Source organism: Pseudorca crassidens, chromosome 3 (assembly GCF_039906515.1).
Source record: "Pseudorca crassidens isolate mPseCra1 chromosome 3, mPseCra1.hap1, whole genome shotgun sequence".
Lineage (NCBI taxonomy): Eukaryota > Metazoa > Chordata > Mammalia > Artiodactyla > Delphinidae > Pseudorca > Pseudorca crassidens.
The window spans coordinates 106,279,926-106,298,158 of record NC_090298.1 but is presented as its reverse complement, the minus strand read 5'-3'; the positions used below and the strand labels follow the sequence as shown (position 1 = coordinate 106,298,158).

General features: G+C 37.0%; 1 protein-coding gene across 2 annotated transcripts in view; it reads left to right on the top strand.

Moving 5' to 3' along the window:
• FBN2 (fibrillin 2) overlaps positions 1-18,233 on the top strand; it is a 285,484-nt gene that overhangs the window by 198,116 nt on the left and 69,135 nt on the right. For both annotated transcript variants that reach the window (XM_067731631.1, XM_067731630.1), the window contains 7 exons: positions 982-1,107; positions 5,819-5,938; positions 11,802-11,939; positions 12,532-12,582; positions 13,403-13,528; positions 16,149-16,376; positions 17,203-17,328. In XM_067731631.1, coding sequence (XP_067587732.1) covers positions 982-1,107; positions 5,819-5,938; positions 11,802-11,939; positions 12,532-12,582; positions 13,403-13,528; positions 16,149-16,376; positions 17,203-17,328 — 915 coding nt within the window. The remainder of the gene's footprint in view (positions 1-981; positions 1,108-5,818; positions 5,939-11,801; positions 11,940-12,531; positions 12,583-13,402; positions 13,529-16,148; positions 16,377-17,202; positions 17,329-18,233) is intronic.

Below are 18,233 nucleotides of genomic sequence, written 5' to 3'. Positions count from 1 at the left end.
ATTCACACATTGAACATGGTTCATGGCACTACTCAACTATTTAAAGTAGGTACGTGCATAATTTTGATAAAATTAAAACTAGATTTTAAAAATAAAAATGAAGCCGAATTCCAGTTTTAGTTTGCTGGGGCTGCCCTAACAAAGTACACAAAACGGGGTTGCTGAAAACAACGGAAATTGATTGTTACAGTTTGGGAAGTCAGAAGTCCAAAATCAAGGTGTCAACAGGATCACACTCTTTCTAATGGCTCTAGGGGAGAGTCTTTCCTTTCCTCTTCTAGTCTCTGGTGTTTGCTGGCAATCTTTAGCATTCCTAGGCTTTTAGATGTGTCACTCTAGCCACACATCCATCTTTCCCCTGTGTGTCTTCACATCAGCTTCCCTCTGTATGTGTTTGTCCCTATGTCAAAATTTGCCCTTTTTCATATGGACTCCAGTTGTTGGTGTCCATACCTATATTGGAATACAACCTACCTGAAGGATCTTATTTTAACTTGATTACTCTGTAACAATCCTATTTCTAAATAAGGTCACATTCTGAGGTACTGTGGGTTAGGGATTCAAAATATTTTTTGAGAGACCCATTTCAACCCATAGCATGGACTAATGGATAAATAAATAGTGATTCAGCCACTTGATAAAATGTACAATCATGAGGGAGATTATGGTGGTGCTTAAAGTATAATACCGCTGTGGGGCAGTAAGTAAATGAAGAACAAAGTAGTAATGTGCCTTTTCCAAATCATTACACACCTCCCAGGAACTTCAAAAGCATCTTAAAAGTAGCCACAAGAATAAGAATGTTCCATATGAGTAAAACCAAATATATTTTGCTTAGGATCAGGAATGTGTTTTGGATACGAAGAGACTGAGTCAAGGTATGGGGTGAGGAAAAAAACAAACAACAGAAATAAAACATTTTGATCACTGTGCTGTTTGTTTCACTGTGTGTGTCTCCTGTCTTCTAACGGTTGCTTCCAGACATTGATGAGTGCCTGGTAAACAGACTGCTCTGTGACAATGGCCTATGCCGAAACACACCTGGGAGCTACAGCTGCACCTGCCCACCTGGCTATGTGTTCAGGACTGAGACAGAGACGTGTGAAGGTAAGAGCCATCTTCCTTCGTTGTGAACAGTAAGCACCTCGATATGCGTGAACCACAAGTACGTTATGAAGCAGTAGAGCAGAAAGAATGTTGTTTGAATATGTTTAAAATTGTATAATCTCTTTCAGCTAATCTGCCAGTTTTAGAAATAGCATGCACCTAACCCAGTTTATAAAACCATCAGTTTTGTCCCATTCAGATGAAATATCACCAAACATTTTGAATTTAATGGGAAAAAAAAGTGAAAGGAGCCAATTTGTTTTACTTGCTAATAAAATGTCAGATTTTTGTTTGTTTTTCCCTTTTTAAAACCACTGTGACACATTAGCCTGGGGAAACCTGCACTGTAATGGCAAAGTCAGCTCTTAGGCATTTTATTTATGAAATGATTGATAGACCTCAGAGGTTGGCCCAGAAAATATTTGGGGCTTGAGTAAAAATGGTCACCTTAATTAAATTTATAGTCCAAGAAAATTGTCCTTTGCATTTGAAAATTTTGAAGTTATAATTTGGGCTTAAAGATCGTGAATCACTGTTTAAAAACGTCTTCCTTTGCTTTTAAGCTCATTTTTCTTCAGTGGGAGTTACATGAATGAGTTAAATGCTTAGGAAAGTCCTCATTTTCAGTAGATACCAGCTAAGCAATGAGTGCCTTCAATTATGTTTTTGTTTCTTGATCAAAGTACTGTGTATTTCAGAATACTCTGTGGTATGACTACTAGTCATTGTTCCTTTTAAGTCTCACTGTGTGGGCCTACAGAAGTGTCCCATGACATTCTCAAATCCAATAACTACTTCCGAATAGTAACCTTTTCAAAAAAAAAATTTCATCTTTAGTTATTTGGAGTAGCCCTTTTTTATCTGTTAAAGTATTTGTTTCCTAGTGACTTCATAGCCAAGAAAACTGCAATAGTAATATTATGCAAAAAGATGTTAACATTCTCTTCATCTTATTGTTTAACTTCAAAGCATTCTTATGAACAGAAACAAGTTAGGACTCAAACAAGATGCCAGAACACAAAGGACTTAGCTGAAGTCAATGAAATGCAATCACAAAGTGCAATTCTCAGTTTGGATTGAATTTGAGGGACCACTGAAAAGCAGTAATTAACCTGAAGAAAGAAAAAAAGGGAAGAAAAAAGAAAACCTCGGCATAAAATGCAGTTTTTCTGAACTTAGTTCTGTTAATTGTTGAGTTCCCCTCCTATCCACCACCTGTGGCAGGAGCTGCTCAAAGAAAAGCGCACTTTCCATTCCCAGCTAAAGTACTTGAAGATTCATCCTGTCCATAGATGAGCAGAGACGACAGGGGGCACGCTTAAGAATTTTGAATATTTTCACATAATATGTGTTTAGCCTAAGCTTCTTAAATGTATTCAACCAGAGTCTTTATTTTCTAGCACCCACTCCCCTCAACACCTCTTATCCTTCAAAATTGCCATGAGAAACTTTGTAAAAGAAAAAAAATTCTAGCCATATTTCCTCCATGAGTTTTTTGGAGGGTGGGAGAAGGGATTTCAAGAATTGTGTTTCTTTCCATTTTGTTTTTATCCCCGACTTTCTACACTTCCTTCTCACTGCCCTTTATCAGTTTTATCTATTGTCTCTTGGAAGATAAGCTTCTGTTAAATGTCAGGAAGCTCTGAAAGCAAGAATAGCTAAGGGTATCATCTTGATTTAACTGGGAAGCTGATGATTATTAGGACTGGTTTCCCTGTCCATAGCAACAGAACCCTTTGGTGCTCTTGTGAGGGAGACACATAACGGGGAACTAAATGGTTGGTGTCTGATTCAGTTTGGTCACTTTGGTTTGCGTACCAAATCATCGATATTTATAGCATATTTCTTCCATTTTAACGAGTAAGATGAAGTTGAAGGGTACTGAGAGGTGAAATACCAAAGGGTAAATAAAAGGGATTCGCCTACTTACGTGAAAAAGTGAAGAGTAGGAGCTAATGGTGTTTAATAGTATGACATTGGATGATTACATAAATATTAAGGCATATTAATACCAAATCAGGCAACAGTGATGGTTAGAAAACATGGTCTTTACTTATTTTGTCCAAAGGATAATTGTTCCTGATAAACCTGAGCCTTTTCTTTAATACGAAATATGTTTTATTATCTGTCGTTTATAAGAAAGAAGTTTATATTATGTAAATAAAAGAGAAATGATAGAGAAATATTTTAGTTCTAGCCTTATGACATTTGTGGAAATAAAATTGATTTATGGTGAGAAATCCAACCAAATAACTGTTATTTCTACACTTTCTTCCCACTATTAAGTCATTTGCATTTTATTAAGTGTTTTGCAAAAAAGAAATAGACCTGCAGACCACGGATATCTTTTTCCCTTGGGTGTCCTCCTTATTTCCAGCCTTGCATTCACACAATGAATTTGTCTGCCTGAAGCAGTTCTCTGCATGCTATTCTTTCTAAACTAATTTCCAAAGACTAGGCAGGGAATTATCAGCCAATTCATTGCCGATTCTAGCTTTCTCTATATATATTTGCTAGATTCACTAATTTTGCTTGTCATTCATGTTTTCAACAGGCTATTTTAAATACGTAATAAATAGCAGTGATCAAGTTTCTTTGATATTTCAAACTGAAGTTACAAAAATTTATTTTACTTTTTTGTTTGAGCTCTGAGAGTCTGTGAAAGTTAAAATTTTTATAGCAAGCACTGTGGTTTAGATTGTGTTTCCAGTGACATAACTAGTTAAATGTAAACCAGATGTGCTTTGAAGTTTATTTCCAGGAATGTACAGTGAACTGTTTCAGTTCCTGGTTCCACGACATTTATAACATAAAAACATTGTATTTAAAGAAAAATTAAACAGTTTATATTTGTAGCTGTCATGGCATGTGTTTATAGTTTTTGAGTTCATAATTGCTTAATATAAAATAGGGATTTTGAAAGTATATGATACTGACATTTTTCTTTTGGGGGAGCTTCTTACAAATAAAATTAGTAGGTAATATATCATCTGTCTTCAGATTAGGTATCTGCTGCTTTTTTGGCTGATTTCTTTTTTACATTGTGTTTTTATTGAAAGAATTTTAGTACTCTGGAATAGATGTTTTCATTCCAAATCTGTGCTATATTTATAAAACCTGCTCTTGTATTTTTCTTTTAAGAGGCCTTCTTGCTACAAATGACCTGAAAGAAAGATGCATTTATATTTCTTCACACAATTTCTACTTGAATTCATTTTATACCTGGGTACTTCTTTAGTAGTTTTGAAATAGCAAAGAAGGAACATAACTGTTTTCCGCATGGATTTTTAAATTTGCATTTCAAGTCCATAGACTTGAAAATCAGTGAGCCCTGCCTTTTCAGAACCAGTTTAGTTTGTATTTGACTTGAGATGTTCAAGAGTAAACATTACAATCTTCTAGTTATTTATTTGCATGTTTTCCTTGGTATATATAGTATTCATGTTTAATTCAAAGAGGTGTTTAGAAAAAAATAAGTATTATGGTGAACTCGGAAACTGTAGTGTTCAAAAAAAAATCTTGAGGTATGTTGACCTGTTTCGGATAGTTAACCAAATACAGAAAGAAATCCATGTCTCTCTTCCTTAAATTGAGTGGTTTAATTTATATTGAAGGTCAGTCTTTGATATTGTTTCTAAACACTTTAGCTAAATCTTGTATTTATTTTTAATTAACTCATGTTAAGCTATTTAACTTTATTGGCTTGACATTTTGCTTAGTCACCACTTGAGAACATAGGCATACTCTAATTCTGACCGTCATACTTCTGACCGTCAACAGGAGTTGTTTAGATTATGGTATATGATTTGATTTAGGACTCAGATCAAATTAATGATGGTAAAGGTCTATTTAAAACAATTAAAAGATTTTTTTCTCTTTTTAATTTTAGCACAATCAGTTGTGCTTTAAAAATGTCTCACACCAGGGGGCTTCCCTGGTGGCGCAGTGGTTGAGAGTTTGCCTGCCGATGCAGGGGACACGGGTTCGTGCCCCAGTCCGGGAAGATCCCACATGCCGCGGAGCGGCTGGGCCCGTGAGCCATGGCTGCTGAGCGTGCGCGTCCGGAGCCTGTGCTCCGCAACGGGAGAGGCCACAACAGTGAGAGGCCTGCAAAAATGTCTCACACCAAACATGGAAATGTGAACGGGAAGGTGGATAAGGGCTAGAGGAGAATGCTGTACCCAGTATTAAAGTTTCATCCCTTATTCCCTGATTTGTATCCAGAAATTTGGAATTAAAGCCAGCATTGTGATATGTTGTCTCTACTACAGGCTTTTTAAATTCTTCCAAAACCTCTCGGAGCCACAAATGACAGAAACAGTCACTTTTGTGCACAGCACACATTGCACCCAGGAATATGTTGCTTTCCGTTGAATCAGAATTCAGATTTCCCACAGGAAAATTACATCTCATTATAGGAGAAAATGAATCCAATTTATGTAAAGTTGTAGTGAAACAGTGAAGCTTTAGATGCTAAACCCTTTCAAAATAGGCTGATTCCTATAGTCCTACTGAGTCCCCGGCCGTGCACATGTGTATTCACACGTAAAATGCACTTCTCCTTTCCCCATTCACTTTATGCCTCATAGAACCATATTAAAATTACAAGAGCCAAGCTTACCAGACATTCTGGCATAGCGTGGCTTGTTGGAGTAATATTTTCCAGAAACACATGGCAGCTCTAACAGAATCTTTTCCTTCTGGATTGTAGATATAAATGAATGTGAAAGCAACCCATGTGTCAATGGGGCCTGCAGGAACAACCTTGGATCTTTCAATTGTGAATGTTCTCCTGGCAGCAAACTCAGCTCTACAGGATTGATCTGTATTGGTAAGATTCATACATGGTGCTGATGTTTCAGTTTCACTACAAAGATAAGCAGAGACCTCAGGACTTCTGTGGATAAAAACAGAACACGATCACAGGAAGCTAATAATTAGGAGTTACTTCAGTTGTTTTCTCTTGTTATCAAGATGGGAGTACAACATGATAGCATAAACTGGACAGGCTCTTATATTTTGTTAGATTCTGGGAAGCGTTCCTTTTTTATAAGTATATATATTATGCTATACATTATAAGCATTTCCATACCACACACATATTTATATTCATTCCCCAGGAATGCCTTAGGCATCAATACAATCAAATCCTTACTGCATACATTTTATAAACAACCTTCAATGGTAAACAGAAATGTGATCGCATTTGGACTCAGTTAACAAGAATTTGAAGAGTTTAAACTTTAAACAAATAGAAAGAATTTATTGTTTTTTTTCATTTCTCCCATCAATCATAAATTTATGAGCTCCAAGGAAGAGAAGATAACTGTTTTCTTGCTTTGGGAAATCTCTAAGAGAGAAAGATTCCAAAACTTCCAAGACATCTTTCAATGTATCTCAAAACATATAAGGTCAGTTTTTGACGATAGGAGATATATAAAATGAAATAGTCTGATCTATCACTATAAGCAACCATTTAGCATATGTAAGGGAAAAAACGATCCCAGTCATTCTTTCCTGCTTCTAGTGTCTATGGCTACACTGGCTAAGTATACATACTTCATATTATTACCTAGTATCCACCTTTAAAGGGAACTAAATATATATTTCCAAGTAGTTAGGGAGATGTTTCAGTTTTACATAGTGCCAAATAAATTGGCTGTTTTTGTTTGTTATTTATTCAATATCAATTTTCAATTTAGTATTTTCCAAAGACAATAGTATTTTCAGTATTATGTCTGATGCTAGCAATATTTAGCTGGATGCTTAGAGTACCTGTTTGTCACAGGAGGAGAACTGACCAAGTCCAAAGTTTCAATGAAAACCTTCCCTTTGGAAATGCCAACTCTTCATCTCCCAGTGAGGTACAGCTGGTGAAATTTGAGCCTTGCTCAGCTCTCCATACTAGGAAATAGACTGCCATCTGCCTAGGGCATTACTTTTTTTTCTCACAGAATTCCTGGTTTGGGGGGAGGACGTGTGGGTTGGATCTGGTAAGACAGAAATATTTTTGCTAAGCCACAGTTTCCAACTGAGATAGACTCGTTTTATTATGCGAAGGAAATGAACTCAGCATTAGTCAATTAATGTCTCAGAAAACTAACTCTGTATGCCACTTGGGCATCAAAGATATCTTAGTGTTTGCTTTGTCATAAACATGTCTATGATTTTGGCCTTTACCATTATAGTTATTAATGAAAAGGAACAAAGACTTTCTATTTCCAAGTCATTATGTTGGACACCTAAACACCACCATATTTTTCTCAGCCAACGTGTTACGTGTTTTCATTCATTGTGATCATATTTGAATATCCCAGCCTAAAGCTGCTCAGAAAGAAATTTACTTAATATTTTAAAATTTTAGACATCATTTTTTCTTCTTTTTTTATTAAAAACAGAATTCTAGTTTTAAAAAGGGAGTTAATAGTAAAATATACTTAGGAAATATTATGAATGTACTTTTTAATAGGACTGTCAAATGGCTTTAATCAGTAATTAGCCTGCAAGCTGTTCTTGGTAGGGGCCAAATCTCTAAATTTAGAACTGGTTAAAAATTCCCTGATATAATTAAAACTTTAAAATTGTCAGAATGTACATGAATTAGTTAGATACAAAGAATATTTAGGGATTTAGAAGATATTATGCAAACTTCCTAAGTATAAACCAATCTTGAACTGTTCTAGAAACTACTTGAAGAGACTGCTGTATGCTGGTTGAAATGATTAAATATAATAGAACAATAAATTTGGTTAATCTTTCCTGCATTACACTGCTCACATCTGATAGCTCTGCATAATCTAGTCCAATCTCCCTCATCTTTGGCTTGGATCTGCATTCTGGGCATGGACATGACAGGCGCAATGCTCCTCATCTTAGCCTATTAGCAGCGTTTAGCACCGTTCATCACTCATCCCTTCTCAAGAATTTTTTCATTTATGGCCTCCTCTTCTTTTCCTTTCACTTTTCTGGCCTGTTTTCTCAGTTTCCTTTGTTAAATCTTTCATATTCTCCTGTTTTCCAATTTGAAATGTCTCACAGGTCAGTCCTTGGACCTCTTTGCTTCTCTGTCTTACACTCATGCTTAGATGGCCTCTACATTGACTCACATTTCTCTCTCCATCCTTAATCTGTCTGCTAATTTCAGACTTGTATTTCTAATTATCTGCACAGTGTCTCCATTTGGGTGTCTAGTTGACATTTCAGACTTAGCAAATTTCTATCTTTCAGCTTAAATCTGTGTCTCCTAGAATCATTTCTGTCTTGTCAAATGGTAACTCCATTCTTGTAATTGCCAGCCTCTAAAATCCTGGAGTCATCCTTGATGCCTTTCTCTCAAACTGCACATTTAATCCATCAGTAAATCCTATTGATTGTACTTAAAGTTTATCCATATTTCAACCACTTCTCACCACCAAGATCAACAACCCCCAGTCCAAGCCACCATTATTTCTCTTCTTGATTTTTACTGTAGCCTCTAGCTTATCTGCTTTCCCTGCTTTATTTTTTTCAGAGATCTTAACCAACCTCTGACTATATAACTACGTCTATATTGTGACTCTGTGTGTGTGTGTGTGTGTGTGTGTGTGTGTGTATGTGTAGGTATATAGGTACACACACAAAAGAAAAAACAGTCAGGAGATAGAGATGGATTGTATATGTGTATGTATGGATGGATTTGGGGACTTTTCAGTGTTGATACAATACCAGCCTACAGAAGCAGAGTAAAGCCTCTGAAATCATACAACGCAGGTTTGAATCTTGATGCTGACCCTCTCCTAGCTGGGTGACCTTACTTGGGTAAATTAGTTGACCCCTGTGCCTCAGTTTTCTCATCTGAAAGTTGTTCACACCTTATAGGGTTGTTTTAATGGGTAAATAAACTAATACATAGAAAGCTTTTAACAGTGCTTGTTGCTACCTCAATAAATATTAGCAAATATTATTACAATATATCTTACTTAAAATGACTACAGCCAAGGTGATAAATCAGTAATTAACCCAGTCCTTAAAAGACCATTTCAATACACAGTAGCCTTACACAAGCATCTCAGTTTCCTCTGTGCTATGCAATGTACAGGTTTAAGCCTCTAAAAAACCTGTAATTTGAGACCTGATACAAATGCATTTGAGCAAATCTTTTTCATTTGCATACAGTTTTTATCCAAACTGAATCTCAAAACAGAAAAAAGCAAACGGACCGCCTATTTCTTCCCCACAGCCTTGCCCCATAACTTTTTGTATTCCGTCAAGGACAGAATTGTTTGTTTTGTTTTATCCTCTGACCGAGAGGGCTTGGGTTGTAGGTAATGTCCTCTTACCCACTACCTTGTTCCATAGGGAATCAGATTACAACGTCTCCCTTCATGGGCCTGCCAGTTTCACTGCAATTCCCTTTCTGTGTTTCTGGTTGTTTTTTTGTTTTTTTTTTGCGGTACGCGGGCCTCTCACTGTTGTGGCCTCTCCCGTTGCGGAGCACAGGCTCTGGACACGCAGGCTCAGCGGCCATGGCTCACGGGCCCAGCCGCTCCGTGGCATGTGGGATCTTCCCGGACCAGGACATGAACCCACCGTGTCCCCTGCATTGGCAGGCGGACTCTCAACCACTGCACCACCAGGGAAGCCCTGTATTTTTTTTATTGTTGATTTTAGCAGTATAACTTTATTTGACCTTATTATTAGATGAGTTTTAAAGTAAATACTGTAGTTTACATTTAGGTCTGTGATGCATTTTGAGTTAATTTTTGTGAAGGGTGTAATGTCTATGTTTATATTAATTTATTATGACCTTAAGTTTGCTAATGACTTGGATACAACACCAAGAGCATGAGTCATGAAAGAAGTAATTAATAAATCAGGCTTCATTAAAATTAAAAACTTCTGCTCTGCAAAAGATATGGTCAAGAGAATAAGAAGCCAAGCCACAAACTGGAAGAAAATATTTGCAAAAGACATATCCGATAAAAAGACTGTTATCTGAAATATAAAGAGCTCTTAAAACTCAACAATAAGAAAACTAACAACCTAATTAGAAAATAAGCTAAAGATCTTAACAGACACTTCACCAAAGAAGATATACAGATGGCAAATAAGCATATGAAAAAATGCCCACATAATATTTCATTAGCGAAATGCAAGTTAAAACAATGAGACACCACTGCACACCTACTAGAATGGTGAAAATCCAAAACACTGAGAACACCAAATGCTGACAAGGATGTAGAACAACAATAACTTATTCATTGTTGGTGGGAATGCAAAATGGTACAGCCACATTGGAGACACTTTGGATGTTTCTTATAAAACTAAACATACTCTTACCATACACCCCAGCAATTGCACTCATTCGTATTTATTCAAATGACCTGAAATTTATGTCCACCCAAAAACCTGTACACGATATTCATAGCAGTATAGAGTCATTGACTGTAAAAAATGTACCACTCTGATGTGGGATATTGATAGTGGGGAAGGCTGTGTGTGTGAGGGGGCAGGGAGTATATGGGAACTCTGTACTTTATGCTCAGTTTTGCTGTGAACCTAAGACTGCTCTAAAAATTAAAGTCTATTTTAAAAAATGAAAAAAAAAATACTGTAGGAATAGCCTTTTTCTTTATTGTTTTCCAAGACTGTGACCACACTACGCTATTAAGCTTTATTAAATTGTTTTACATATCATCTGCAGAGGGATCACCTCAGGAGCTTGTCAAATGCAGACTCCTGGGCCACACACCTGGAAACTTATGAGTCTGCATTTTAACAAGAAGCTTGGTAATGTTATGCACAGTAAACTGAGAGCCACAGTACTGCAAGGAAAACTTCACATATGATTTATTTTACCCAGTTAATATTTGCCATGTCAACTTTGGATTCCTTTTCTCTGCTTCAAAATTGGCTTTTTAATGGGCATTTAAGGAAGAACTTAAATCTGATGTAGAAACATAGTATAAAAAGTTAGGAGTAGTTGCCTCTGGATGGTTAGATTACAGGTGATTTTTATATTTTCTCTGCTATTTCTTCAAGTAGTTTATCATAAACGTGTTACGTTTTGAACTAGAGATAAGGCTATACATATGTATTATAGAAAGATGCCTGAAAGAAAATACATCAAATATTAGCCTTGGTGTGTCTTAATGGTGGTTTTATGAGTGATGTTTATTTTTTTTATCTTTAAGATTTCTTTTATTCAAATTATTCATCAAATAATTATCTTCGGTTGGAGAGACACTGGCTTCTCTCCAACAGAACGGAAATTGTGTGTGGTTTATTTGGTGGGGAATTAGGAGAGAAGGAGATTATTTGGAGAATGTTATTTGATAAAATCTTAAATATCAAAGTATCTGCCATAAAGAATAAGTCTTATGAATATTTTTCATACAAGTAATGATCTTATAACAGTAATGCCCTGTATTTGCAAATCCCAGTACGAAATCGTGGGCAGTAGCAGCTGCTCCTGGAATACCCATAGATATAATTGTATTAATTATCATATCGTGTGAAATATATACAGTACCATATTTAATTTTCATGTATGTAATATGCTATATTTAAATGCATGTACGTGTAAATGTCTATAAAAAAGTTTTTTAAATAAGGTTTTGTTTTTTAATACTATTAAATAATGCCTTTGGTGTATAGAACTGAGTTCTGTTTTCTTCAGAGATGAGAGCTCCCCACTATTTCCTATTCCTTTTCAGACAGCCTGAAAGGGACGTGTTGGCTCAACATCCAGGACAACCGCTGTGAGGTGAACATTAACGGAGCCACTCTGAAATCCGAATGCTGCGCCACCCTCGGGGCTGCCTGGGGGAGCCCCTGTGAGCGGTGTGAACTAGGTAGGAGCCTGGCCAGCGGGCTTCTGGGCTTCGCATCGGAAAGCTTCTTCCTCAATAGGCATCTCTTTCTCTGTATATTTCCACCATGAGGCAGACCATAAGATCATTACCCTCCCCAACATGTTGTCTTTTCTGGTAAAATGTATTCACTTCTTGAAATATGTATTTGGTTTATCCTTTTACTATAAGCAGACCTTCTGAATAGTTTGGATAAGGAAGGGAATCAACTAGAATTTAGCTACTGGGTGACTATCAGTATCCTCCAATATTCTTATTTGCATGTGTCCCGGTAGAGCATGATGTCTCTTTTCTCTAAATCTTTTGTTTACTTGTGATTTGGTTGACAGTGTGAAAGCAAAAGGAAATTGTAGGAAAAATTATGAGAATCTCAATATGGGTCAACACCAATGGAGTTACCACAGCATGTCATGTGCTCCACTGAATTGAACAGAGGGCAGCTGGAGTCCTTTGCCTCTAAAGCCCAGATTGTGGTTTTTATTTAGTTCAATTTAGATTCCATTATACTGTTTCTTGAGCTTAAGACAGTTGTGTTTTTTGTAATGAATTAAAAATGTGTCCTTTGTTCTCACAGATACAGCTTGCCCAAGAGGGTTTGCCAGGATTAAAGGTGTTACTTGTGAAGGTGGGTACATTCTTGAATGACATTGTTAAGTCTTTAGAGCAGTATTTAAAATTAACATTCACTGGGGCTTCCCTGGTGGCACAGAGGTTGAGAATCTTCCTGCTAATGCAGGGGACACGGGTTCGAGCCCTGGTCTGGGAAGATCACACATGCCGTGGAGTGACTAGGCCCGTGAGCCACAACTGCTGAGCCTGCGCGTCTGGAGCCTGTGCTCCGCAACAAGAGAGGCCACGATAGTGAGAGGCCCGCACACTGCGATGAAGAGTGGCCCCCGCTTGCCACAACTAGAGAAAGCCCTCGCACAGAAACAAAGACCCAACACAGCCAAAAAAATAAATAAATAAACAAATGTGGGGTTTAAAAAAAAAAAAGAATTTAAAATTAATAAAAAAAAATTAACATTCACTCTCACACTTTGGAGATATTTATCACTTTCAAAAACCTTGGAATTTCAATAAAAATACTAGATGTAGTCAACAAATGTTTTAGAATAATATTCTTAGGAAACAGCTTAGAATTTCCCATTTCTCCTCTTTATGCTGTTGGATGAATTTTTGTGAGGACATCACTAGCCTTTAAGGCACAGAACAGCTGGCAAAGGTGTATGTCTGGGATGTGTTTTATGGACGGGCAAGACTGTGGTAGTTTTCACAGCTGGTACCCAGGAAACCCGGTGACTTTGTTGTGGAATATTTCTGCTTAACTCAAGTAATAATCCACATTGTATTGCAGAATGAATATGCTATACAGGAAGTAAGACTACACCTGCTTTTTCTACTTGTAACATCTTTTTCTCTCTGCTTGCTTCATTTCCCTGCAGACGTTAATGAGTGTGAGGTGTTTCCTGGCGTTTGCCCAAATGGACGCTGTGTTAACAGCAAAGGATCTTTTCATTGTGAGTGCCCTGAAGGCCTTACGTTGGATGGAACTGGCCGTGTGTGTTTGGGTAAGTCCATGCTGTCTTGTGTTTTATGCATGAAACCAAGCATGAATTTTCTTATTTTTTTGGAGAGTGGCCTGACCAAAACTATTTGGTCTATAGCTGGAAAACTTGCTTTAAGTGAGATATTTGGGGGAAACTCACCAGAGGATATTTTTCAAGTGAATGAATTTAAATGAAATGGTTTCTGTATAATACAGAAAGTTAGTATACTCTCAAATTTATCTCAAAAATTCATCTTCCCCGACTGAAACTCTGTACCTATTAAACACTAACACCCCATTTATCCCTCTCCCAGCCCCTGGCATCCATGCTTCTACTTTCTGTCTCTATGAATTTGACTACTCTAAGTGCCTCATAGGAAAGGAATCATACGATATTTGTCCTCCTGTGACTGGCTTGTTTCATTTAGTGTGGTGTCTTAAAGTTTCATCCATGTTGTAGCATGTATCAGTATTTCTCTCCTTCCTCAGGCTGAGTGGTGTTCCATTGTATATATGTACCACATTTTATTTGTCTACTCATCTGTTGATGGATGCTTGGGTTTCAGCTGTTCTGAATAATGCTTCTATGAGCGTGGGCCGTACAAATATATTTTTGAGTCCCAACTTTCACACACACACACAAATTATAAGTTCTTTAATCAGATATTTTAGACTGTTTAGTCTTTCACACTGAGTCAGTGGAAGAAGAGAACTATGTATATTTTGAACATAGAAAAAAATGGGAGACTCGCGTTTGAAGTTTAACATTTACCAGCCCATTGCAGCTATGCTCCTTGACAAGACAGGGGGGAATGTCATGGCAAAGTTTGGATGTGGCTTCTGTGTGAAAACATTGACTGATCCTACCTCTTCCTTTACCATCTTCAGAATTTAAATTTTCTTAATGCTTTATTTTCTAAAGATTTTAAATAAGGAAGCTCTTTCTGTCAGCATTGTATTATAGAAATGCCTAGCTGACTTTATTTTTTATCAGCGTTATTCTTGACTAAACTTAAGTTTCATGATTGAAAGAGAAACTTCTATTGATTCTGTGTTGTCTCTGAACAATTTTTTATTTACTTAAGGGATTTTTTCCCAATATCTTATGAAACAGTAAGTTTTTAGTTTGTAAAATAACTTTACATAGGCTTGTATTTGAAATTTAAGCTTGTAGACAAAGTGTGAGCAATGGTAGTATTATATTCCAAGATCTTCAAGGTATTTAAATAGGTATTCTAAAATTATATATTAACTAAGTATTCAAAAAATTATATATTAAAAATTATTCCAAAACTCTATAATAAATATTTTTAAACTATTCTATTCAAAGATCTTTAAAGTATTTTAAAAACAGGGATTTTTAAAATTAGTAGTAGGAAAAAAGTTTGCAACAGCATACAGTTTAGTTATTATAATTAACACAAATTTTATTTTAAACTAAGTTTTGACAGCATATTTAAATTTGGATACAAAGTATGACTGTAAAATCATTTGGAAAAAAAATCATATGGAATTGTTTAGAAGTTATAATATCCAAAGTCCAATTATAAAGAAAACTTCTTTTTGGAGTTTTATTCTTAAATTATCTCCAGAGTTTAGAAAAATGTAAAGTATCTTTTGAAGATGACAAAGTAATAGTATCAGTATGGTCCAATAACTAATGAAATCAAATTGCCTTCAGTAACTAAATGATGCTATATATGAATTTATATCATTGATTTTAAATTATCACTCAGCAAAATAAATTCTCAGTAATATCACTCAAAATCATGCCTTTGTAATATTCTAAGAGGATATATCGGATTCTTCATCCTTGTACTTCTGTTAAATGCTTCTTTTTTTAACATCTTTGTCGTTAAATGCTTTTTGTCACTACTTAGATTTTGCTACAATAACTTACCGTGGCTGTGAATGTGAGAAGGTTTCAAGAGATTGGCATATGAAAATGGAAAATATTCTGAGAACAAAAGAGATAAACTGCTCTGATAGAAGTTGATCTAAATCAAACTCAGATGCTTGCAGGGGCCAAGAAATTAACATAAATGAGTGAGGTGGTAATAAGGAGTAGTGAAGACTGCAACAAACTGTAAAGCACATGTACTATCCAAAGGTTTCCAAAATTAATATTAAAATCAAAACATTCACAGGCCATATGTTGACAGTGTTTTGATTCCTGATGTAAATATTGATATGAAACTCAGTAGTAAAGGCACAGGATTACTCTACCAGGCTCTTATAACTTTTAACATATGTAATTCAAATGCTTTTTTCCCCCCACTAATCACAGAATTGCTCATATTTCAGTGGCCCTAAAATATGCTAAAGTTATTTGTTCTTTCTGATGTCAGTGATACAAAAAAAGGATCATAGCTGATGATAAGAAGGAATCTTATCCCAAGGGAACCTTTTCTTCCTGAAGGTGTCAGGTGAGAATTAGGTAACACTGAAGGAGAACCCACCTGTTCTCTCTTTAAATGACTGTCATTATGGTATCCATTTCAGGAGGTCAGGGACTCTGTCTCCTACTCATTAGTGTGTCTCCAGGGCCTGGCCTCATCCCAGGGCCTAAGCAGGTATTTGGTATGTGAATGTTCAGTGCATCTTACAGCTTAATCTCAAACTGTGGTTCCCTCTCCCTGTAGATATCCGCATGGAGCAGTGTTACTTGAAGTGGGATGAGGATGAATGCGTCCGTCCTGTTCCTGGGAAGTTCCGCATGGATGCCTGCTGCTGTGCAGTCGGGGCGGCTTGGGGCACTGAGTGTGAGGAGTGCCCCAAACCTGGCACCACGGAGTACGAGACCCTGTGCCCCCGGGGGCCTGGCTTTGCTAACAGAGGGGACGTTCTTACCGGGAGGCCATTTTACAAAGGTAACCGTCAGCAGCGCATTTGGTCTCTCTGCACTAAAGCTCACCTTCCGCATTCTCTGAAGATTGATTTTGCCTTAAACATTTGATTTCCCACTTTATTTTCTTTGTTAAACAAAACATGCAACCAGCCTTATGGCCCAGGAGTATAAATCACCTGTACAAGTTGGTGTTGAAGTGAAGATACTAAAAAAGACAGCTAATCTCACTTTTCTTACAGCCTTCTACTGTACTGCTGCTTTCCTCAGCACAGCCTGATAAGATGCAGCCCTGATGTTGCAAAAAGTTCTCTATCTCCCCTAAACTTTACAAAACAAATAGAAATAAAAGGATCAGAACTGTTCAGTAAAAATACAGAATCTTTTTCACAGTTGGCACTTCCTGTGTGGCATCAATGTAATCATTGAAAAATTTGATATCCCCCATTTTTACTTGAGTATATTCTTTTCCATCATGTTAGATTTTTAACTTAAAATGATGGACCTACCCTTTTATTTTTTAACATCTTTATTGGAGTATAATTGCTTGACAATGGTGTGTTAGTTTCTGCTGTATAACAAAGTGAATCAGCTATACGTATACATATATCCCCATATCCCCTCCCTCTTGAGCCTCCCTCCCACCCTCCCTATCCCAGCCCTCTAGGTGGTCACAAAGCACCGAGCTGGTCTCCCTGTGCTATGCAGCTGCTTCCCACTAGCTATCTGTTTTACATTTGGTAGTGTATATATGTCCATGCCATGCTCTCACTTCATCCCAGCTTAAGGATAAGCTGGACCTACTCTTCTATATCAACTGGCTCTACATTCCAGCTCTGTTCTGCCTGTAGATATCAATGAATGCAAAGCATTCCCTGGGATGTGCACGTATGGAAAGTGCAGGAATACAATTGGAAGTTTCAAGTGCCGTTGCAATAGTGGCTTTGCTTTAGACTTGGAGGAAAGAAACTGCACAGGTGAGACTATTCTTCTGTTGTACTGGGTAAACCTTGGCTCTCTTTCTTTTGCTATTGGGAAGTACTGCCTTTAAAAGCCCATCTTCTCACTAGGAACATGTACATTGTTCTTTTTATTTCCTTTTCCTGATGCCTAAACCACTTCTCCAGCAAACTTGTGAGAGAGCTGCAAAAGAGCATGAAAATAATATCTGTGCTACCTACAAGAACAGTATAACAATAGGATTTTCAGAATATATGAGTACTAAATAATATAGCCATTAAATCAACACTTGTATAAACTTGACATTCTGTTACAAATTTTAAGGTTTGTAATAGAGAAGTTGTAACTTATTTTCCTCATCTGTGGGCAGTTTTCTTAATATTATGCTTCAGTCACAATCCATATCCATACCCTTATCCTTCTCTCTAAGAAAATACACAAAATTCCAAGTTTTTCTATTAGGTAATATAACAAATTATTCCAAACACTTGAAGTATGTCTCCAAGGTCTTGTTTTCAGAACTCTCGTTTTACATATTCTCTTTGGAATTCTCCCTTTTCTCCTGCCCCCACTACGCGTTCCTGATCTCCATTGAAGTGTCTCTCTTGACTTCTTCCTAGCTTCGTACTCCATAGGATCCTAGTGATTCACTCCTGGCCCTCCCCAGCCTAGACTATCCCCTGAGCATTTCACAACTATCCATCTGGTCTTGTGGAGTTCTGCCGTCTTGTCTTTCTGCCGTGCCTTCCATGCCGATCCCCGACTCCTAACCCCCTCACCACTGTTTTCTCCATTCGGGGCTGCTGAACTTGGTGGGGAGAGCCTGAGAAAAGGTGACCGAGGTCCCTGCATTTGCCCCCAACCAGGCCTTTGCTGCTGCTGAGCGATACTTGTATTCACCTCTTTACGTCCCTTAATAAAT